The following is a 24,640-nucleotide window of genomic DNA, read 5'->3' as shown; positions in this document are numbered from 1 at the left end:
AGGTTGCTATTACTGGGGAAACTACCTAGTTGGAGCTTTATGTTAAAAAGGCGTTTTGGAGAAAGTGAAAGCATCATCATTTTGTACTCGCAATGTCTCCAAGTTTCTTCCCTGCTGTGCTTCCCACACGCTGAGTCTTGTGGTGCATTCCCCCTCCCCAGCATCAACCTCTCAAACCAGAAGGCTTTCAGCAAGAAGGGAGCCAGACAACGCTAAAGGATCTGCATCCTTCCCCTTTATACCGAAGGAAACGCTGCTCTGTCCCACGCCAGACCTTAGGACAAGCTGCTTCACTCTGTGCAGCTCCCAAGCATCACCAATTGCTCTCCAGCAAAAGTCCCCCCAGCACAGCACCCAAAAGCACTTCCAGTGTTTATCTTGAATTTTGTTTAGCCTTGTTCAGGTACATAAGCTTAACCTTTGGTAACACACACACACGCTACAACCAAGCCCCTTCGTGAAATGGTTTGGTGTGGCGGGTTAGATGCTGCCTGGCAGCCAGAGTGAGCAGGTATTCAGACCCTCAACTTCCCCCCCCCCCCCCCTTTTTTTTTTTAATATATATATATTTATAAACAGTACTACTTGGCTTTCCAAAGAGGATATACTATAACAGAAAACCCACAAAAACTTCACTTTTTGGTTTTGGCTGCCAATCTGGAACCTCTCCCTTGGAAGAGCAGCTTTTCAGAGCAAGCCTGAAAAACACCCTGTCTCACAGAAGAGTCTCATTACAGGACAGGTGAACAGAAAAAAGATAGCCTCCCCAAGACACAATAAAACACCAGAATTAAATACAGATCAGATAGACATCAGGCAGCTTCAGGATGCAAGGTTTCTTTGCGTGTATTGTTTGAAACATATTCTTCTTACATCAGATCTTTACTACCCACTAAATGTTTGGCCGGTTGTGGGTCCCACTGCTAAACCTGGCGCTGATGTCCCCTTGTAAGCAAGCCAGCGGGCTATGTTAGCTACCCCAACAATTTCTGAAGCCAATTGATTTTATGAAGCAAGAGCTTCAGCACACATCATACTCAGAAAAAAAAAAGCAGGTACAATACCTCATTTTACTGTTTTCAGATGCAAAACCTCACAAAGCTTTTTTGACATGAGGCTGCTAAAAGTAACTCATCCTTAAAAAGTCCTGTTATTTTTATACAGTCACAAGAATCACTGGATTGCTTCTAATTATCCCATCCTTCCTTGGAATTTCTATTTGTGCTTAACAAGACACAACAGGCTGCCTCACCAGTGCAACCATCACACATCTTGAATTACAGGCAACTGGATAAGTTTAGTTTCTCCTTGTGAACAATTTTGGGAGAACAACAGTTTCAAAAAGCCTGTTTTACTGTGGTCTTTGGAGTCTATGTTAAAGAGGGACAAGCTTACAGCTAGGTGCCAGATCAAAGTAGAAACAGGTCTTACGCTGACTGGTTTTGAAAACAAAACCAGTCTCTAACAGGGATTCACAGCAGGATTAGAAGTGTTCCACCTAAACAGGATCAACAAGGAGATTCCTAAAAAGCCCCTGGAGCAGGACTAGGTCTACTGGACTTCACTATCTTTCCTGTAAATGCATCCTTTACCGCTTCTGGCTTCCAAGGGACATTTACTTTCCTCCAGGCAGTGGTAACACGGAGGAATCTGCTCTAGGCACAACAGAAATATAAATAGTTAGCCATCTGCACTGCGCCTGATGTACCAGACTGGCAGCTGTATCTTCACTGGTAGGCACGCTATCAGCGCATGGTCCCTACTCTCCCAGTATCTCCCATGGTACGAGTCAGCAGTCAGCTATTACCGGAACTCATTACTGCACGTCCAAATATTCGCATGGAAAACTTGCTGGACGCTTACTCATAGGATGCCTGGCTCCTGCATGATCTTCTTAATGCTCTCTCAACACCCCAAGGGGAAGAACGTTTCCAGAATTAACACCTACAGCCCCACGTTCTTCTAGCAAGCCACATCTACTTGAAGCTAGAATTCACACCATATTTCAACTGCTATTATTTTACACTACTTTTTTTTTTTTCTCCTTTGAAAAACATGATGCCTTTATCTGAAGAGTCATCCATTGCAATTTGTATTGTCATGGCAACACAACTCCCTCCCCTGCCCCAAACCCCCTTCCCGAGGCTCATTGTGTTTGTTCGCAGACAGGCACACAGCACGCTGCATACAGATGAACGGCGCCTCTCAAAGTGGTCTCAGGCCTCCTCTCCCTGCAGCTGTAGGGACACGGCTCCTGCTCTGGGGTATAGTCGCAACAGTAGAAGGGAGGGAGCCTTACTAAGTCAAATTTCTCTATTCAGACAAGAAATAAGCTTTATTAGTACAAGGCATTTCTGTAGCATGTACAACTATGCTGGTTAAAATAAAAAGACCAGGTTCATGACCAGTCTGAGCAATACAAGGAAAAAAAAAAAAGAACTTAGAGCAGGTGTACGAGAGGTTTGCTAAGGCAGCTTGGACATACTGTTAAAGAGGAAGACTGCTCCACAAAGGAGCGTACTCAAGAACAGGGCTCTGGAGCCCTCTTATGGCAGCCTGCTCGCAGCTTCCTCGGAGCAAAATCCCACATATGCCTCATAGTGTCTCTGTGTAGACAAGGATGAAATGCCATTGAGATAGGGCGGGAAAGAACATCACCTGGCTGGGACTGAGCTTTGATAACACAAACGTTAAAAACCCACACTTCCAGCTACTTGACTGCTCCTGGTGAGAGTGCAAAAACTGGACAACGCCCATGTTTAAAGGGGGTGACAGAAGACAGCAAGACCAACCTGCTCCAAAGCTAAAGTGTTGCTTTAGCTATAGAACTGCACGAGGGGTGCTAAGGAAATTACTAAATCTACTGCTCCAGTACTAAGGACCGCTCCACAGGGATGTCAGGCTGCCCAGTGCCATGCAGGAAGGCCGGACTGGTTTCATACCAACCCTTTCTCTTGATTTCTCCAGGCCAGTAAGGTCCAACAGAGCCACAGAGCTCAGTTATCGACAGGTCAAAATCTCTGCCCAGCACTCAGGGAGCACACAGTGAGGAGGTGGCTCGCTGCTAGCAGGGAAGAGCACGGCTGCTGGGCACCGAAGGGGTTACAAAGATTCAAGAGCAAGGAAATACTTATGGAGGAAAGATGCTGAGCTGTGCATGTTTCCGAGGCTGGAGATGGTTTTAATTTACCTCTTGCAAAGGCTGTGATTATTTGCTGCTGGTTTTTGTCGAAAGCAACTATTTCAGGCTCGCTTGCTCCCTCTGGTGTCGCAGCTCTGCAGCTGATTCAGAATAAAAACACTCCCCAAACCCACACAAACTACAAGGAATCTTGCTTCCCGCCCCCGGGAAAGAAGGGGCAATATTTATAAGCATTAGTGATTACCACGGCCTTGCCAGGCACAAAGCATTCTTTGACTATAGCACACTAACGACATCACAAGTATCTCCTAGAGCTTAGAGCTACAGCCAGAAAGACTCGCCTTCTCTTTTTCCAGCTCTCTGCTTCCGAGACTGGTCTCTGCCTGACTTTAGCTGAACTGCAACATCCACCACACTCCTCACTAGGTCTTCCTCCGCAGCAACTCCCAAGTACATGGTTCACATATGTTGACATGCTGCTATTAAAATCTTAGTTTAGACCTTTTTATGAGCACAGGGATTTTAAAACTGGGAGAGCATCCTCACCATTAGCTAAACTGCACTAGCTGTACTCTGGGGGAGGAAGCCGTACCTCGTCAGCCCTCTCGTGTTACTCCCGAGTCTCCAGAAACCTGCACAGCCCCAGAGACAAAAAAGAATCAGTCTTCTCCATGATTAAAACTATCACCTCCCATCCAATACTGCCTGCCCAGGCATTTGTTAGATGCCGCTTTGCTGTATAGCTCTTCTGCTTCTTTTTCTTGCAGCCTCAAGATGCTCCTCCTGTGCTTTGCCTTAGTGTTTCTTCTCCTTTACTCTCATCACTGAGTTGCTGTATGATGCTGCTGTAGCACTAAGGAAAACTGAGGCACTGGTTCTTATACCCCCTTTTTCCTTTGTGAGCCGCAGCGGCTCCTCTCCCCATCCCTACCTGGGGGATGCTACACACCGAGGCTGCCCAGCCCCTGCATCCCCTCCTGCACCCTCACTAACACTGCAGCGGCATCGGCTCCCCCACGTCTCTTCCCCAAGCCAGCAGCAGCAGCTTACCCAGCCTGGCAGAATCCCTTCTCAGCCCACGTGAGCAAGGTTTCCAAGCTCTCCTGCATCTACCCCACTTCACATTCTTGGATTAATACGTACCTTGAAGGGAACCATAAATATCTGCCTGGATTTTCTGTTAATCTTGCTATGACATAGCTATTAGGATTACTGGAGTGCGGGTTGATAAGCAATGGGGTGGAGCGCTGGAGTGTTTCAGGAGATGACAGTAGCATCTCGCTGTATTTTACTGATGTGGATGACTTGGTGTCCGGCGCTAATCCACTTGGAAAATTACTATGAGAGAATGAAGAGTCTTAAAATATGAAGCGGGAGGTGGAGTGCTGCAAAGAGGAGTTTATTTCCAGAGCAGCCTTTTCTAAGTATATGCATAAACATCTGTTTTCAACGCTAAGTGGAGAGTCGCAAACAGAAACACGCAGAGAAGAACGCAGAGCGGGACCTTTCCCACATGCCCACATCCACGTGCATCGGTTCAATAGCAGGAGAAAACGAGGAACCCTAGTTTACAGCATAACCTTTCTCTCAGTATATACATACAGAAACGACTACCTTCAGCCTGGAACAGCAGCCGTTCAACAAACCGCCGTGCCAAAATGAAGGCTGTTTTGCAGAGTTCGGGCCAAAAGCAGAGTTTTAGATGCAGTGATTACCTACAGCCCTTTTCATACAGATCTCTTACTTCTGAATATCAAGATGGTGCTAGTTTTCTCCGCCAACAAAATTAGCCTGACCTAGTGTGGTATCTTACACTAGAAGTCCATCTAGACCTGATCCTATGGCCAGGGCAGGCATGCTGCTCCTGCATGCCGCTCTCCGTGGGCCAGGGACTTTCTGCACCATCGGTGGTACTTCGTCTAATGGCTCTCTCTAAGTTTTTCTTCTTTGAGTCTGTCCTGTGGCCTTTGAATCACACGTGTTCCAAGGTTGTCTCTCCCCTGGTAGCGCTAATTAACACAGCACACAATCCCCAGGAGAGCATTACCCATTGAATCCAGGCTACCACTTCTTCCAGTTCTTTGGTTCCATGGCCGTCAGCCAGCCGCGTCTGTTCACACCTAGCCTGCCTTAGCCTGGACAATCTAGCTGAATCACAGCTTGAAATGGTGGGGCTACAGACTGTAATGACGTTAAAGCAATAGACTTCAACCAGAACGAAGCCAAGAGTGACCATTAAAGTAGGGGGTCCTATAAAAGCATCTATTCCCTACATCAAAAATTCCATTTACAACTAAGTCTAAAATCTCCCTTCCTCCTTCTCAATCAAGATATCCAACTTGATCCAAAAGCTCCAGGCTGACTCAAAGCACGGGTTTTCAACCAGCTTTACCTTTTAACTTTTAATACTATCTTATCATTACCTGTGACATTTAAGATGTTACATACATCTCTGAAGGTGTACATTTACAGACTTATCAAGTGATCTCGTAACATTTCTCTTTAAAGAGTTAGCTTTAACATCTTACCGTAAGGCAGGATTTCTAGACTGCAGAGAATGCTTTTAAACTTTTTCTAGGGGTCTTCTAGCTTCCTGTCATTCTTGACTAAGAACAAAACACTTGGTGTCACTAACGCCATAATATAAAGAAAATACAATCTTTCTCCGACTCTACATGCCCCCGCATGCAAGTCCAAGGACTACAACAGCTTTCCTGGTAATTGCATTGCTTGCTTTCACTTCTCCATGGTGATGCGAGGTACTTCAGAGGAACTATCCAGTCCAAATTTTTAGGATAGCATCTGTCATCAAGCCCGCAGAAAGCAGCGAGAAGGCCCACTGACACTCCAAACAGGGAGGCACTCCGAGCAGAAAGCTATCTAGAGTAACACATGCAAACAGATCACGGGAATTTTGCATCTTCCTGACAAGTAGTTGTAATGATTCCATGTGGGAGACAAGTCAGAGGACCTCGGTCTGTTTTGGTACAGCTGTGCAGTTGCACAACTCATTACATACAGGAACAGTCCACCCAATGCGTTGAATAAATACCTTGCAGTTTTACATAGCCAAATCAGCCGAGCCAGCCTTTCCCCCACACCCTCCAACTCCCCAGTGCCTTCGGGCTCCTCAGTGTCAGGGCTGTTTATCCAGTCTCACAGGCAATGAAAAAGTTAGAGAAAGGGCGTACGGGAACGGCCGGGGAATGTGTATGTGCAGGCACACACACACACACAACACACGCACACCAACAACAACGCTCGCTTTTGCAGATACTTTCTGGACACTGGAGATGACAGATACCCATTTCTATAAAAAAAAGCTGACGAATAATCCTCGATTTCAAAATAACAATAATTCATCAGAGTCTTAGCCATGGCAACTTGCTACATATAAATGGATGCAGGCAAAGGATAACATGTCCCTTATTCAGCAGCTACTTCATTCCCATTTAACTTTCAGAGCTCACAGGAGGGAACAGAAAAGCTAACAGCTACAGCTAATGCACAGCAGCTTTTGCCTGATCGGGTCATCTCATTCCTCACCCTGGCTCTGCTCGCAGCTGGATTTTAAGGCTGCCCCTCACAGCGACAGAGATTTGAGCCAACTGCAATTTGAGAAAGCGCGTACACTTTTACACATATGGCCATGCACAGCTATCACTTGCCAGTCATTTTCCTCTGGTACAAGTTGCCCACATTGGGACCGAGACAACTGATTTTATACTACACGTTTTAATTTATCTGCTTATGCAGGTTAAGCATAAGGAAGGCAATTGCAAGTGTCACAGCAATACATAAAAGTTCAAATTTCAGACAAAGAACCTGATACACGTGTTTGGTGAGTACCCGGGGCTTGTACCTGGTCCTTAGGGGACCCCCTGTATTCCTCCATATCATCGCTTTTCCTCATTTGCACGCTTTGAGTTCATCACGGTGCTTGGATCAGGAAAAGGAAAGTAAATATATATAAGGCACTGCCTTTCGAAAGAGCAATGCTTGTTTTTTTAGATCACAGGTCAGCTTTGACTAGGTAAAGGGTGCTTTGCTTTTAGAGGACCAGCTCAAAACAGCTGTGTTAAATCTCCTATGCAGAACATGGTTTAGTCTGGCAGATGGAGATGCTAAGTAAAACTCATTAATCTGTTATCACTTTCACCCACCCACAAAAATCCCAGTGGTCTGAAGTCATGGTTTTCTGACACAAATCTAGAAATCTATAGCTTGTACAACAGCTGCAACCAGAATAAAGTTCCAGGAAGAAAAAAATGCTTCATTTAATTACATGGGTAGGCCAGAACTATTCAAGACAGGGATCTCTTACAGTAAAACGAAGTCGCCTCTGGAAGTATCTGCGTGCTTGTTTGTGGTACAAAACGGGAAAAGTTTCCTAATGACCCCCCCAAAGCGCCTATTGTTCACTCTGCACACCTGAAACACACCACAAAGGGTTAAAGTCACAGGATAAAAACATACTCCAAAAAGCAGCTTTTCTTAAAGAATACCCCAGGTTTCATCTGCAGACAGAACAGCTACAAAAAACAGCTCTCGTTCACGTAACCTCAATCTAACTATCCTCACCCAACTACCCCAAACACGGGAACGGCAAGGACCAAGGCTGAAAACAAGAACTATAAAGCCAAGAAGCTGGCAAGCTGGTTGGTGTTGAACCTTTCTAGATATGGAGATGGGCACAACGTGTTCATTCTGGGAGACCAAGAGAAGCTAAATATAGTAGCAGGCTACCAGCAAACACACAAACTGCCACGGCTTCCAGCTACCTGAAAGATCCATCCTTCTCTTCGCAGGCCACTCTGATAGTGCAATCTCTTCTCTTGTTTGGGGAGAACGTGCCATAAGGAGGCACTTTCGGGTTTTACTTACATGGATAATTGCATACACAAACTTTAGGATGGAGGTAATGCAATAACACCACCGACACTCCTCTCTCGCCCTGCTCGGGGGGGGATCATCTGGCTCTTTCAGATTGTTTTTTTTATTAAACCTGACATCCGCTTGCAAATAGGAGGTAGCATCCTCGCTTCTCGAGCCAGGAGCCAAGGCCTCTTACAGCAACTGCCTCTTAGCAGAGCAGAGACACCATCCAAGAGCATCTGTTTTGTTTTAACCTCTGCCCCTTAAGGAGGACCCAGAAAGGAAAGAAAAAAAAAAAACCCACAACACCAAAACCCTTCTAGCTGCAGACTGTCTTTGTTGGTTTGTATGAGGCTGGATATCGTGGCGAGGCTTTTCAATACAGAAAAAAGCCTTGGGGAGAGATGCTCACCTCTTGGCTTCTGAATGGCATCTCTGCCACTAACAGCCCACAGATACTGTGTTTTAAGCAGCAACCCTGAAGACAGACCCCAATTTTGACTGGGCTTTGAGCTTTAGCTTAAAGGCATGCATGCTCTCAACACAAAAAATGAGGTCAAAGAAGCTTGTTTTGAAAAAATAAATAGAGCAATAAAGCATTCTTTCAGATTAGCTTCACAGAGGATAAATCACTGAACAAATACGACCACCTTATCTTGTTGGCAAATGGTACGTTACAGTGTCCAGCTTTATGGGAAATATGTTGGTTGGTCTGGAGAGCAAACTGACTTTTCATTGTCTAGAAAAATGCTGCTCTTTACTTTTTACAAGATTTGTTTATTTTTAAAAAAAACATATGATCTGTAAGCAGTGCCAAGCCTGCTTTGCCTCTTGCCTCTCGACGCCTTCCTGAATGCCTTGGGACTTCCTAGCAACCTCACGGCAGAAACACAATCCATCTCCTTTTCCAAGAAGGACAACTTGTTTAAAACAAGATCCCAGCTGCCCTTCTGCCAGTCCCCAAACGGGTGGGACGCAGTAACCACGGGACCCCACAAACACCGGGGGGAAGGCGGCGAAGCAGGCAGGGCTTTCCCAGCACACGGAGCTAAAGCTTTCCCCAAACCCTCCATTTTCAGCCTCTATTTGTCCCTTCTAAAGTCAAACACTAACACTAAGAGCACCCGGCGAGGAAAGCAGCCACCGAATAGCTAGTGGGTGGTTACAGAAACGTTGCTGGCTGCGGGATCCAGCAGCAGCTATACCTGTTCAGTATTTTGGCACTGATTTACGACAAGTGTACTTGCATATCCATTAGCCGCGGCTTTCTCTGTCGACCCCTCGGCTCAGAGAGGCAGACTCAACATTAAACTCCCATCAGCTTTCAGTACCGCTGACCTCATCCCCAAAACTCGCAGCGATGTTTTACATCAGCCGGGGCCAACGCATTCCATTAATGCTCCCCCGACTCAGGGAAACATCTGCTCTGTTTACACTGGTAGCAGCACGGAGACCACTTAAACATCACCTCTGCTCCCCGAGCCCACGACAGGAGGAGCAGCCGCACATGGGCCAGGCCCTGGACCTCCCAGCCCCCAGCACGATGACCCGGCCATTAGTTATTTGGCAGGGCAGAGGTCGCTTAAACCATCATCAAGGCGCAGGAGAGGTGTTATGTAGTAGCAAAGAAGGTGGTTTCCTTCAGGCCAGAAGTGCAAGCTCAAGAGAGGTGTTTGTGCCGACTCCAGCTGAACAGGCTGACTGGAAATAAGGAAGAATTAAAGAATGCCAGAAAAGAATTATATTGTTTTAACCCCAATGGTTTTACGGATTCATACGTTCAGGCAGAAATTCAATGGAGACGGCTGATGAATGCAGGTTAGAGCTCACACGTGGAGGGTGCATCTCTCTGTGCCACCTCTCCAAATGCCTATCACCAGGGTGCTGGCTGCCAAACCCACCCTCGCACCCCTCTGGCTCCACCGCCGGGACAGGGGTACCTGCAGGGGCGGCTCTTCCTGAAGCCACGGGAGGAGATAGCATACCTTCCTGAGAGCAAAGCACAGCTCGTCCAAAACAATCCCCCCAGGCCCCCAAACGCACCCCAGGCACCACCACAGCTTACCAGCAGCCACCAGCTTCTTACTGGGAAGGCCTGACAGCTCTGAAACTCCTCTTCATGCAGGGGCTGCTGATTTATCAGTACCACATGCCGGCTGGTCATAGCAAGTCTCCACCATCCACCAGATCAGGGGGATGCTACTACATATTTTCCCAAGGATTTCTGACAGCTAAGACCTCCAAAAGGAGTCAAACCTGTGGCAAAACCCTAAACCGCTTGTTGCTCCCATTGTTCCAATGTTAGATGTACATTAAATTAACCCTTGATGCCTTCTATTGCTGCTGGAAGCTTTTTCTATTAACCATCTAGTCAAGGCTATAGCTGCTAACAAGCCCATGAGGACACATAAAAACATACAGTAGCCTTGGAATATTTGACAGCATCTGTCACAAATAGAGATGGAGTGCGCCACATACGGGGACATTCAGCAAGGGTCATAAGTTTTTATTATAATGAAGTCAGGAACATGATCGGCTGTTTCCATCGCTGATCATTTCGCTGGTACATGGACTCGCTGCATTTTAGATTTTCGCCCTTTTACAGAGCTCTGCAGAGCTTGGACTATGAGCTCACACAACAGTTAACACGGGAGGACCACAAAAAGACCTTGATTCTCACAGAGGTCTTAGGCACTAAAACCACTACTCAAATGCCCCTGTAAACAAGCAAGAAATCCACCCCCTAAAAAAAAAAGGGAGGGGTGTTTTAACTGCACGCTAATGAAGGCTGGTTTGATTTGGGCTGTGGCAGGCAATTCAGTCAACCCAACCCCACCGATGCTGAATGTGATGGCAGGTATTGGGGTGGGAGGAGAATAAAAACCGTATTTGCTCTCGATCTTCTGTAATACATTAGGGATGAGTGACATGATCTGCACAAACACTCCCTGTTTTTTACCTCATTCCCAGAGTCGAAGGTGTCGGCAGCTCACAGCTTTGCCAATTCCACCACAAAGCTAAAACATTGCCTTAAGAAAGCATTTTTATCTAATCCTCTTTCAACCGAAGAGATGAAAAATCAGCAGAAGAGGAAGAAGCTGGCACTGAATGAGACGATTCAAATTGTCCCTTTCCAGTTCCTTAATTCACATGTTAGGGGACAACCACAGCTGGGAATTTCAATCTCTGGAGCAATTAAAGAAAATTAAATTCAGGGAATGAGGCCTTACGCACTCAAAGCTTCATTAACCCTGTCGCCTTTTAATTAAATACGTGCACATGAAATTTTGGACCGAGAAAGCATTTGCCTTACTGACAACGGTCGGTTTTAATGGCAAATCAGTACTTGCCTTTTAAAAAAAGAATGCTGAGGTCATAAACTCTAGACCTCTCCCGCTCCACAATGGCTTTATTAAATACGTGGTAGAAATTACTGCCTATCATCAGCTCCCACTCAACGGGAACGTCTGCTCTCCCTCAAATGCCCTAAGCTGCACTAGCAAAGCTCTGCTTTGGGCTCACTTCGAGATAACAGACAGCCCCACCAACACCACGGATAAAATATGAGCCAGGATTTAAGAGCCCTACACTTATTATGATCAGCTAGAGAAATAAAGTTGGCTAGCTACAGCAGGATAGATTTTTCGGCCCACGGAGAAGAGATTAGAGTAGCCAGCCTCTCTTTTAAATACTGTTCATCCTTACAAAAGGCTCAGGCAGGCGCCAAAGGCGGTGGTGCGACTAGGACAGTTTAAAGGATAATCTTTGAAAGGGGATATTGTCGAGTCTGCCCAGCCTAAATATCCAGCTCGCTTTGTGCGAGTTACCATCTGACTCGTGAGGGAGTCATGCTGCTCATGTGCCGGCCTCCCGGCTTTGTCGAGAATATAAATGAAGCACGCTACTAGTTTATCTGGATGCACGACCGCCTAGCAGGGACTGAGCACAAATTGCTTTGATGCTTCCCCATATTCATCCAAAAGCGGTGTCACCCAACTGGTGCACGCGCAGGCAGTCACGCATACTGGGACCATCAACACAGGGAGGGAGGAAACACACAGTCCCTTCCCCTGTCTCCAAGAGACTTCTAAGGCATCTGCCACCTGGAGCCAGCCATCTCACCCAGAGACACGCTCTCGTCCCCTCATCGCTAGCAAGCAAATTTATACCTCTGGGAGAGGTTAGACTTCAGTTTGTCTTTTTCTTTTTTTTTAAAGCATCTTTTTGGGAGACGGACTTCAGTCTTTTGCTAGCACACACCGATCAATTTTGTATTTGTGTTTTACTACTGACTTATTTTAGCTGTTTAGCTGTTTTAACTATTTCAAAGAAGACAGCATGAGTTTAAAGAGATTACATTCTCTAAGTGTCACTTACCATAGGAGTTGATACATTTTACAGTAAATGACACTTCCCTTTTCACACTTGCCCCTCTCTCAAGGAGCAAGCTAACGCGACAGCACGACTGTTCACGCAAGGCCTCCAAGGGACGCTCTGCCCAATTGAGTGAAGAGGCACAGCTCCATTAACCAGAAACAGGCAATTCCTTATGCTTACAGCAGCCCAGTGTTCACAGGTTAATTGCTGCATCCCCGAAATAACGTTCTTGTTCTGATTTCATAGCAGCCATATTCTCTTACACGGAGCATAGAGAGCCGTTTGCTGCTATAGGATGCCCTTGGTACTCCCAAGGACAATCTGAACGCATTGAGTGTGACAGGCTCTCACCGAATGCAAAAATAAACGCAGCCACTTATGCTTCCTCAGCCTTTGACACCAACAAGGGAAGGGGCTTCCCACTACAGCGCCAGCAATGAAGAACACATGAATTTTGTGATGCTTGAAGTGCTACCAGGTGGAACACAACATACCACTCCATTCCTCCGCTCCTGGAAATTACAGGTCCATTAACCTTTTTGCGTGTGCGTGATGGTCCTCCCACTTGCACGCAGTAAATAAGCAAGGAGGACGCACATGGTGAACGTGCACAGGTATGCTACTGGGTGAAGGAGGCCGTTTCCAGTGCAAACCTGCTCGTACAAAGAGTTCTGCTCCCCAGTTCTGATGCTATCGTTTTATGATGACAACATTTCCTGACCCAGTTTCTATCTTGCTCCTCATTCCTCTGCTACAAGTAATAATTAGTAATGTCAGTGTTCTGGCTGGATTGCTACAATCCCATTAATAATGCAAGAGTACTAACAGAGAGAGAGCAGAAGAAAAGAGGCTTGAAGGTTAAAAGCAAGAGGAGAATGCATTTTGGGGGGCACTGGAAGGGGAGGGAGAAGGAAGAGAAGAAATGCTGGCCTACTGAGATTATGAACCATACACTTCAAAACATACCATTCCTTTCAGGTGGAAGCGGTGGGTGAGTCAGTCACAGCTAATTAGAAGATAATATGCAAATAAGAATGACACACAGAGGTGATCTTTACTAAATTAGAAGAAAACTTCTGTTTCACCTTCCCTTTCCCCCTCTAAACTTGCTGCCTCACCACTTCATGTTCCCATTTCTCCGTTACTCATGTTTCAGAGGTCAACGCTAACCTGGTATCCAACACATGACACACGCTGAAGTCTCCTCTCTCTCCAGAGAAACTTCTGCAGAGACCGGCCCGTACCTGCCCATCTACAGCCAAACCTTTAATGCCAGTAAATCAGGCTGATCCTGGTGCACCTTAACCTGAGGCTCTGCTGAAGCCGTTCATGACACGTACTCTGAACCTAAAACAGTGCTGGATTTGAGTAGGTAACCCAGCATCTCCCCGTGCTTCCAAGGCCAGGGAGTCTTCTCCAACACAGACAGAAGCTCCCTCAACAGCAATAGCTTCACCACCATCTAAGGCACACAGGCCTCCCGATAGCACTGAATAAAGCTGCTGGAGCTGCATCCGTGACTGCATCACTTTGAAACTCCCCCCCCCTCCTTTTCCTGCTAAGTCCAGCAGAGAAATAGAAGAAAAAATGAGCCTACAGGTTTGGCGTGGATTCCTCAGCTGTTCCTGTTGCTGAATGAAAACTCGCACTGACAGTGGAAGGGCTGAACTGCCTCCTGCACGCCAGGGAGGCAGCTTGTTTGGGGCCGACTCTGGTCCAACACTGAAAAGCGGGCATCTTCTAGAGGGGTTGGTGGTCCCTAGTTTTCTTGAGGATTTGCAAGACGCATGAGCTAACTTTTAAAGGTCAGTTAGCAGAGCTGACCAGCCACACTGTTTCTCTCCCAGCGTTTGGCATTTACAGCTTCGTACATGGTACCAGGCCTCTTGTTAGTGGTAACGTATGAAACAAGACAAAGCACGTGCTCCTTCCATTAGCTGAAATCACACGTCTCTCCCCCTTGCAATATATATTCTAATATATCAGCTTATCAGTGTTATTTAACTGCAGCATAGCTCCCTCTGTCACTCAAGGGAACTATTCCAAAGTTCTCTAGCACTAAGGGCTCAGATGACCACCCAGGAGAGATAAAAAGCCAGCAGGCTCATTGAGATGAGCTCTCGAAAGAGTGGCAAAGGAGGAAACCAAAAGGAAAGATCAGCTTCAGAACTGCATTGCTTTTTCAAAGAGACCTTTCAAGTATCACTTCCTCTGCAGAGAGGAAGTGAGAGGAGCTGGAGGTTCTCCGATACAGCTTCCCCTCCACAACAGTGATATAAAAGGATGGGTGGTTTTAAAAAGAAAAAAAAAAAAAAGGAAAAGAAAAAAGGAAAGCAGGCCAGCCCTGAGCACACTGTGACCAAATTAGGAAACAAACTCTACCGACAGCCTCCAAAATGGACATCGTCTGCAGCAGCCTTGTATTAGCTCAGGAAGTCTGATGACTGTGTCATCTGCCGAAATCTGTTTATTTGCAAACAGAAAGGAGAAGCAAAGCACCTCCTTGCACTACATATGCCAGGCTAGGCCGTCTCAGTGCTCTGGCCTGAAGGAGATAGTCATCAGCTGCCCTGACACAATACTATTCAAAACCTCCACCGCTGACTCACGCCCCTCCAAAGACAACTCTGCCCTGGAAGCGCTAAGGTACAGTGAGACGAGGTGTATGCAGAAAGTTGGGGGTTTTTAAGTGCATTTTTTAAGTGGTTAGCTGTGGCAGATGAAGCTGAGGTTAGAGATCAGTGATTACTACGACAGGAATGTGAGGGGGAGGAAAGAGAGGGAAGATGTAGCTTCTTGACTAAGGTCAGAACAATGTTTTTAATTTGGCTTGGGAACAGCCTTTTTCCATCCTCTCCAACCTCTATTTCCACTGCAGCAGCAAAACGATAACCCTGCTCTGATGCTCCGCAAATTCAAGTAGCACCGGGCAGAGTTTTAACCTTAAACTCACCCCTGCTGCCGTGGAGGGTACCTGTACTGAGCTTCCCCAGCAGTCCCAGGGCAGCTCAGTGGCATTGCTACCTGTTGTGAGGACAGACAAGTGACAGAGGCTAAGTTACTTCACTGTTTAAAAATCAAACAAATCAAGCAATCTGAGCAGTCTGGTCCGTACAGAGGTTTAGGGTTTCTCCCTGATGTTAGGGCAATTGCGTTACATGACTCCCTCTCTTGTTCCCTGCATGAAATGGAAGAACATCACTCCTCCCTTTCTTTTTCAAAGGGACCTAGGAGGAAAAAAACAAAAAACCTTACAGTTCATCTTAGCCTGCAGCAGGTCTCAGCCTCAGCACAACTACAGCCTTCAGGGTCCTTCCAGCCCCAGCGGTTTGGCCACAGGACCACTCCGGCAACTTGCCACGTTCAAGGCAGCCAAGGACCTTTCACATCCCCGCACCACCCACCCACGGTGCTCTTATCCAACCCCTCACGGAGTCCACCAGCTTATCTCCAAAGACATTGTCATAGCACAGCATGTCTGCACTGACCACCACAGGTTTGCAGCTGCTCTCAGTGGCTCCTTTGCCTAAATGGTTGCAGGCTGTGCCCAGGGAAAGAAGGCAAGACAAGACTGCTGAGAGGCTGAAGTTTCCATCCCCACATGAAGCTGTGTTCAGCTTATTACCTCTGGACCTTTCCTCAGCAAAGGACAAAGCTAAGAAGGGAAGACAGCGCTGCTACCTCTTATGGACCTGACAAAGAGGTATTCACTGGTCAGTAAACAGTGGGAGAATTGCCTTTTCACTGAATGGATATTGCTATATAAGGCAGAAAGCAAGCACAGGAGTAAGCTTTGTTGCTTGAAATTGCACTGACTTACAGAGTCTATTTTTAAAGAGACTAGTTTGAGTTCTTGCTTTCAGCAGCTTCCCCCTCCCCCCCCAAGAGACAGATACCCCATTTAAACTGACCTCTTTCCTCAGGTCCATTTCTAGGCTGGGCTTTGCCCTCTCCTCCTCTGTCAGACTCATTTATCAAGTGAAGCATTTCCACATACCACTGCATAAATAGACTTGACCTTGTAAAAGCAGCAGCACCTGAGCTCCCACTGATGGAGTGTCTCCACCCCACCACAGCAATTAACCCAGCCTGCTCCTACCCTCTTTCCAGGCAAGGTGTTCTTGGAGCTCCTACATGTCCCAAGAAAGGGTGGCAGGTATATGGCAAGGCAAGGAGTGATTCTGGACTGATCACTGTGCCTCCTCTCTGGAAAGGAGCATTTAGGGGCAAGCTACTGCTGGTACCACTCAATTCTTGTAGCTGCTCTCAGCCCAGACCAAGCATACACCAAAAAGCAAGCTACGGGACTTTCCCCAGGGGGGACAACTCACTCCTGGTCTCTGGCTTTCCTAGATGCTCCCTCTCAGCACAGAGCTGGGGATGAGAAGATCTCCTGACTCTCAGCTCTCGCCATGCAACTTTGACTCTACGTGCCTCGATGGGATGGACCACATGGTTTAGCATGCACACACTCTTCCTACATGGGACTGTACTTTTAAGGCTTTGTTGTACCAGGAACACTCTCCTGTTATCTATCTTCCTTTAGGACTTGGCAGTAAAATCTACTGGGGTGTTATCTGCCGCCTACAATCACCTCAACCCCACCTTTGGCCTTGGTCCCTCCCTCCTGCCCATCCCTTTGAGGAGCGATACGGAAACCACCGGCGCTCCCGCTGCAGTACTGCTGGCGCTGCCGTCGACAGCATTGCCACTCGCCCTGCCTGCAGCACAGAGCACCGCCGCTGCAGACGAGTTTCAATGTCCTTTTATGGAAGAAAAATGAAAATTGCCTGCCCAGCCGCTGAGTGCCTCAGAGCCGAGCTGAGATGACGGACGGAAACTTGCCATTTGTTGTGGTTTTGGCAGTAACAGAGTGGAGCGTGTTCCCATGCGCACCGCTCATTTAAAAAGGGCGCAGCGAAGGCACTGAGCTGGAAGAGAAAGCGGAGAGCTCCAGAACAGGAGGTTTCAGGGATGCAGTGCTGAGGAGGAAGATAGCAGAGTGATGAAAAGATGGCTTAGACTGTTCTGCCAGCCCGGACAAATGGGAGACAGACCTCCGGACAAAAGCGTACGCAGGCACAAGTGCTCCATTCCCAACCCCCCCAGTAAGACATGTAGCAAGGTCCTCCACACTGCATTTCCCTTTCTTCCTCATCCCAACAAATTCTGCTAAGCCACATTCACACAGACACAGGAGGATGGGAATTTAAACGAGGGAGTTGGTTCTTGAGGTCATTGCCACCAGAAGGAAATTACAGGGTGTCTGCCATAAGTGAGTGCCACCTTTGGCTCTGCTCTCCACTAAAGCTGTGGGGCTAAGCTCTAAGTAACAATCAAATCTAAATAAATAGGCTCGAGGAAAAGCATACAGAGAACAGCAATAAGAATGGCTGAACAGAGAATAAGACGGGGCCACGGGACTTTCAAAATGTTTGCACTGCTCTCAGGAAGCTGAATGAGACAGCAGACTTCAACAGCTGGGAAAACATGTTGCAAAACAAGGAGAATTAAGTAATTCTCCATATGCACATCCTACTCTGAGGCATTTTGGACAAGCTCAAATTCTCCAACCAGAACATTTTTTTTTTTCTTTTCCCCATGTTGCACACGCACCCTGCCAGTGACAAATCTTGATACAGCTTAAGCCTAAAACCACAGCGCATCTGGAGTCGGGCAGGGCAGCTCCGGGCTGCAAGGGGCCAGCCTCTAGCACAGAAGTAATGGGCCCTGTGGTATGTGTTGGATGACATCCTTGGAAGGCGATGTCATCCCGAACACATCCCCTGCTGCTGGGTACTTGATTACACAAACATTTCCCCTTGCACCCTACAAAACACTTGTAACTGGATCATAGGTGGCTGGGGCTGTTACCTACCTCTGAATCACAAGCAGCTGCGTGCCCCATTACCACACCAGGTACCGAGATCACAAGCATTGCGGTCCGCCCCTTAGCTGCTTCTGTAACTTCAAGTCTGGTTGATCATGCAACAATTTGTTATTTCAGCAAGGCCACTCACGTCGAAGTTGCTGCAAACCGTACAACGCGACTTACGCTTATTAACATAGGTTGTGGATGCAGTGTTAGCACCCCGCTAAGAGAAGCCATGTTCAGACACAGCTCGCTAGGCAGAGCTCTGTACAAGCTTAAACCTGTCTCGCTTCCAACAGAAAATGAAGGTTAAAAGCAGCTGGGTGCATCTGTTCCTAGCCAGCACCTTGAAATCAATCCTGAGACATTCTAGCAGCTTAAAAAGAAGTCCCCTAAAACGACATCTTAGTCCTGCAAATTAAATGTACACACAAGGATTGCTGTGGCCAGAGAGAAGACGAAAAGGCAAGAGAATGGGGATTTTATCCATGTGACACAGGCACATCAATGCTCATTTTTCCCGGATGACAGTTCAGACGCCCAGCAGGCAAACCCACTCCCTAAACACGGCCTCATTAACAGGGTGCACTAAGGAGCCCTGAACAAGGGGGACAGCTGCCCAGTCCGAGGGCAATGCAATTTAGCTCCATGCAACCATACACCATCACCTCTTCGCATCCAGCCAGCACCGAGGCAGGCAACAACTCGGTACGATAAAGTGAACAAAAATTTTAAGCTATGCAAAGGAGTTTTAAGGAAAAGCCTTGGAAAGGCAAGTCTCTGCAATGTGGCCTGGCTATGAAATGACTGTTGAGGGTTTCGAGCTCTCCGGCACCGGAGGGACAGCGCTGCTCCGTGCATGCATTATTTCCATGGCAACGGCAGCTTTCACCTCCCCATCTCTTCGCTGGCTGAAAGCCCTGCAGTGCTTTGTGCTGAGACTGCAAAGAGGGGAGACGATGTCCCGAACCCACGGCCCACCACACCACCCCCCCCCCCCCCCCCCCCCCGCAACACGGCGCCGGGGATAGCAGCAAGCAGCCCGGGAACAAAAGCCTTGTCTTCACCAACAACATGGGGTCTTGGGAGCAGGGAGGCAGAGCAGAAAGGATGGACTTCCTTTTCTGGTGCGAAACAGTACTTCCCCCGACATGCGAAAGTGCACGCTCACTTCCCAGTGCTGCACAAGTCAACAAGCAACATGTGCCTTTCCTAGTTTTACCAGAATTGCCAGCTTTGGTTTACTCTGTCAGAGCACAGGGAGGAGAAGCCCGCATCATTAGAGATGAGAAATCCAAGCGCCGCTTCCACGCAGGGATCCCTGCGCAGAGTAAGATGGAGGTTTGACCGAGCAGGCTGGCAAACCCTCCTGTCGCCAGAAAGCCTGGCTCCATGCGCAGTCAGCCACCCATTATAGAGCAAAACCTCAAAACTCAAACAGGTCTGAGCAAAAACACCGCCTCTCCCCCAGCACCAGCTCAGACTGCGCACACACAGAATGCATCCATAGGGTGGCTTGGGCAACGTTTTTCCTTGGCTAATTAAGCTTTTCCTCCACCCTGCAGTTCGTGATATTAAGATTCAAGCCCTGGCCACCTAACCAGGAGCCAAACTTCACACCACACAGCTGGAGCCACAGTGGCCCTGGCAGATGGTGCAGGTTCATCTGCATGCTCTCCATGCAGCCGTTCAGTCACTGAAGGCGACCGGCAGCTCCGTCTGTTGCTGAGGTTACAATTAGCCACATTTTGGTCCCTGCAAGGTGCAAATGACTGGAACTACAGGTGAGATGCATAAACGGTGACCTAGGCACACCTAGAGCTCTTCTTATTATTGAGCCCAACATACATATATACAGCCAAAATGAAGGCTTCCAGCTGGTTCCCATCACTTACTTTACAAGACATCCATAGCTGGCCCAAATATGAATCAACCTCTCTGCAAGATTTAAAGGAAAGCCTGAGAGTATCAGCATGAACTCTCAAAGCAAGACAAAGGATCCAGGTGATGGAGCATAGAAATACAACAGGACCACCATCTGCTCCTCTTCTCCCTGCCCTTGAAGAGCCTTGAGGTTTCAGGAGCAGCACATTTTGACCTTTCGCTTTCCACACTTCCCCTTACTTTAGGTTCAGCTGTGCAAGTGCAGTCCTTCCAACCAGAGAAGGACTCCTTCCAGGATCAGTCATCACCACCACAGAGTCTGCCAGAGGCACTGCTAGCAAAGCCAATGCATCCTCTCCAACCTCCGTAGAGTTCCCTAGATTAGCCCTTTCCTCCCCAAGGGCAACAGTTTCCTGCAAGCAAGAGCATTAGCCGAAATTCTTCATTCTGGAGAGACAAGATAGCAGGAATATGAAGAACCACTGCAGTTGCTGCTGTGAGACAACACCACATCCTGCTATCTGAATTCCTCACCCTCAACTTCAAATCCTAAGGTCGTTCGAGACTTCTAAGAAGAGCACAAAGCTACTCAGCAGATTTTCAGCTAATGAATCAACACAAGCTGTCCAGGAAACTAGAAATCCAGCCCGCTGGAATGCTGCAACCCCAGGGAGGGGGGACAGGCAGTACGCTAGGAAGGAAATGAAACAGCAAACCAGAAGGAAAGGAACATTTCAGCACTGTCCCCTCTTACCACAGTTACTGTGCTGCATTACACATTTTAGGGAAAAAAGTGGCTTCAATTTGTTTTGCACATGGAAGCGTTCATGTTCTTCGAGCCTGAATTTTGTTCTGTGGTGCTGACATATGTACATTTTGAAAACAACTCTGGTTTTGGGGAAAAAAAAAAAAATCTGATTTAAACGTGAATCAACATTGCCACCTAGTGACTAGCAAAGCTCCTTGCTCATGACACTTGGATGATCCATCAGAATCACATTTCTTTCCCAAATGCTAGAGGTAGATGTTAGTAAAACGTATCTGGAGGTTAGAGATCTAAAATGGAATTGTGCATCTTTCATAAGCAGCCTTCCCCTGCCAGTAAGTTCAATTTTCACTACAGAATGCAAAGTTCACCGCTGGCAACTTCAATGTCTCCAGACAACAGAATTTGACTTCCTATTACTTTCTCAATACAGGCAAATGGTGGTATCACGTCAATACGAGAACCCAAAGCTATGGCAGCTACAAGCGCAAGGTTAATGCACTGAAGAGGAATTTCAGTGATTAGCAGAAATCTGTGCTGGGGGACAGGCAGTTCCCTGAATATTACACGAGAATTCACTGTTGTGGCTAAAGTTACACAAGACGCCTTGTAGCTTCAGTGCTAAACACTGATGCTGTACTGGCCTCGGCTCACTGGCACCAGATGTAAGTGGGGTGCTGCATACATTCAGGAGGCTGGGAAACACATTTCTATGCTTCTATTTTTCCCCAGAACAGATGGTGCAGAAGCAGCAGCGGCAAGCTTTCCCCGCTCTGTCCCCCATCGGGCCTGACGATTCTCCCGTTATGGCTATTAGCAAACTTTGAGAGAAGCACAAAGATCTTCTGCCCTTTGAACGGACACATTTCAGTGAGCTCTTCAAACAAGTTTTTTGTCACTTCAAACTGAATCTGTATTCAGGCGACGGCATAAAAGAAAGATGCAGATGCTAATTCTCTTAAGGATAGCACGTAAGGTGTTTCAGCTCACCCTCCAGAAGTTTCATTAGATAAAGGATTACAATTTGGTTTTATGCCTTTTAAAACATCCAGCTCCCTGTTCACTTAAAACATTTCTGTATATGCGAGACAGCAGCCTAAGGCATCTAGAAGCTTTTTTAGCCAACATCTTCCAAGGAAAGAAAGGAATACTGTTGTCTCATCTGTCCAGCCGCACAATTTTATAGAACCTCAGCAGGATCCAGCAAATACTTTGACTGCTTCCCCATGCAGCCACATTAGATATTCATTCACCTGCTACTGGGAAGCGTGAGTTGTCCTCCCAGCTCTCCTGCCCAACACTCCAGAAGAGACCAAATGGCAAAATAACCCCCAATTACCTTTCTGCAGCGGGGATTAGGGCAGCTGAATCGCTTCACATCGCTGTCCAGTAGAGCTGGGAAGTTACAGAACGGACACCTGCAGCCCAAAATAAGATGCCATTAATGCAGAGTGCCAAACACATCTTTGCTGAAAGCGGATTTAGTCAAATAGCTATGTGGTAGTTAATAAGGCTGCCAAGCAAACGCCTGCCGCCAGCATGTGCTGACTACTGCCTTTTTGCTCGTATTTTTTCGATCACTTCCCTGTTTGCAATCAAAATATTATATGCTCAGCACTGCTTTTGACCATGTAATTTAGAAGATCAGCAGAGAGCTGGCAAGCAAGTCTTGGGGGAGACAAGCCTATTGAATTTTAATCTGCTCCTAGTCAAAGGCAGACCAACCTGAATAAAAACAGACCTGGGAAGGCAGAAGCCTGAATTTATAATACAGCTCTTTGAAAGCTACCTATCTCATAGTCAGCACACATTTAGGGTTTCAGGGAACAGTTTTCTACAACAGTAAGTGCAGTCTGCATCCTCTGCTGGACACTCACCTGACAAGCTCATCTGCACAGGCAGCAGCCACCTCCTCCTCAGCTTTCCGCTCATAGTATTTACAGAGGATGTTCTCCGGAAGCACTTTCTCCAGCTCGCTGGTGGGGAATGAACATGTGCAACTGCCTTCCATGCAGCTGAGCTCTGACTAGGGTGGGAAGGAGAGAGCTCAGGTTCAGTATGATGCTAGCGACAAACAAGACTCAGTACCCAGAACCATTTCCAAATAAACCGGCGCAGAGCCTTGCTTCGAGAGAATAGAGCTTAAGTCAGCAGATGACTGCCAGAGAACGGGTTTGCTACAGAAAGAACAAGACTAGTTAAACAGATCAGGCCTCAAACAAACACCGGGCATGAAGATGCTGTTGATAGCTGGGATCACAGTTCACTCACTCCAAGTCCACCGTGACCACATAGCGGCCTGTTATTACTGTACAGTCTCTGCTGAGAACTAGCACTCTGCTCACGAACAGCACGTTGCATCCTAGTCAATGCTGTCACACGAAATACAGCTGCCAGTTTATATGTTTACATGAACTATAGATCCCAGAGTACAAAAGCATCCCACAATTTGATCATCATATCGCGAGGCAAAGGAGCATGCACACCTCAGAGCAGGTTAATGACTTGTTTATAGCTCAGCTAAGTACCAGGTTAATTGCTAGCTAAATTGGAGACAAGGAAGGTTAGTAGTATCATAGAGGAACCAACCCCCAAATTAAGTTGGGATCACAGTGATATTATGAAGAACAAACACACTTAGGTAGAAGGAGACTGGCCAAGTCAGAGATGAGTGTGTTCTCTGTGCAGATACCATTGGTTTATTAAGTAGAAAATAAAAACCAGACGAGTGCAAATTATTGTTGTTGCTATGAATGCTGCAGAAAGTTTTCCTAGTAATCCAAGTTGCTAAGCATAGAGCACAAAAGATGGAGGTTAGGAAAACTGAAATCCTATTCAGCAAAGACCCATTGTGAAGTTGTTGGCTTCACTTGATGGTGAGACTGACTTGTTGGATTTGGATTTCAGGACACAATTCCGTTCAGGTATTTCCTAGGAGGTGCAGTTACATCTGATTTAAGCAACAACACTACGCAAACAACAATGTGATCTCCCAATAACAATTTACCCATTTTCCCCTCATCCAGTTGGGGAATTCTTACCTTCCCAGAGCCAAAGACTGCCTCCTGAGCATATTTAATTAGGCACTCCTTGCAGAACAAGTGACCATCTGCACACTGAGTTAGCTCTTCAAACGCAAACTCCCCATAACAGCAGCGGCACTCTATCATCTGACCATCCTGCAGCCATAAACAGAGGTATTAGCATCATCATCATCAAAACATCAGTACAGGCACATACAACTGCAAGCCATAAACAATTCCAGCCTTAATTCTCAAAAAGAGCAACAGATATACACCATTCCATCAGATATCCTATTTGGTGGTCAAAACTCACTAAGCACAACCAGAAACTCAGTTTTAAGTAACTTAATATCTGCATGTCCTGCTTGACAGGTTCCAAACAGCTACAGAACACATGGTGTTTTAATAATTCTTAGCTCACAGGCAGAGACACATCTTGGGTTTGGGAAGCTGCAATTGCTGGGAAGCAGCAGAGAGTACATACCATTCATATGGTATGTACGGGAAACCCAAGCTTCAGATCTGTTGCCCTCTAAAGGAACATTTACCCACGTGCCTGGAGAGACCTTGTCTCGGCCTCTTCACTGCAGGGGTGGAGAAGCTTGCCACTGTTAAAGAGTAAGTATGCCCACTTCTTCAAAGGTCCAACATCTCCTCCAAAGTTTAAAGAGAAATGGGCATTGAGAACTAAAAGATAATCC

At 47.0% G+C, this 24,640-nt stretch overlaps 1 protein-coding gene across 2 annotated transcripts in view; it reads right to left on the bottom strand.

The window, feature by feature from the left end:
• The window catches only part of RNF216 (ring finger protein 216), a 64,584-nt gene that overhangs the window by 25,338 nt on the left and 14,606 nt on the right, over positions 1 to 24,640 (bottom strand). For both annotated transcript variants that reach the window (XM_009320751.1, XM_009320758.1), the window contains exons 11-13: positions 23,958 to 24,095; positions 22,794 to 22,942; positions 22,256 to 22,334 (exon numbers count right to left, since the gene is read on the bottom strand). In XM_009320751.1, the coding sequence (XP_009319026.1) occupies positions 22,256 to 22,334; positions 22,794 to 22,942; positions 23,958 to 24,095 (366 nt within the window). The remainder of the gene's footprint in view (positions 1 to 22,255; positions 22,335 to 22,793; positions 22,943 to 23,957; positions 24,096 to 24,640) is intronic.

This window comes from Pygoscelis adeliae, unplaced genomic scaffold, assembly GCF_000699105.1.
Source record: "Pygoscelis adeliae isolate BGI_AS28 unplaced genomic scaffold, ASM69910v1 Scaffold480, whole genome shotgun sequence".
Lineage (NCBI taxonomy): Eukaryota > Metazoa > Chordata > Aves > Sphenisciformes > Spheniscidae > Pygoscelis > Pygoscelis adeliae.
The sequence above is the reverse complement of the archived record's forward strand: the minus strand, read 5'-3'. Positions and strand labels throughout refer to the sequence as shown.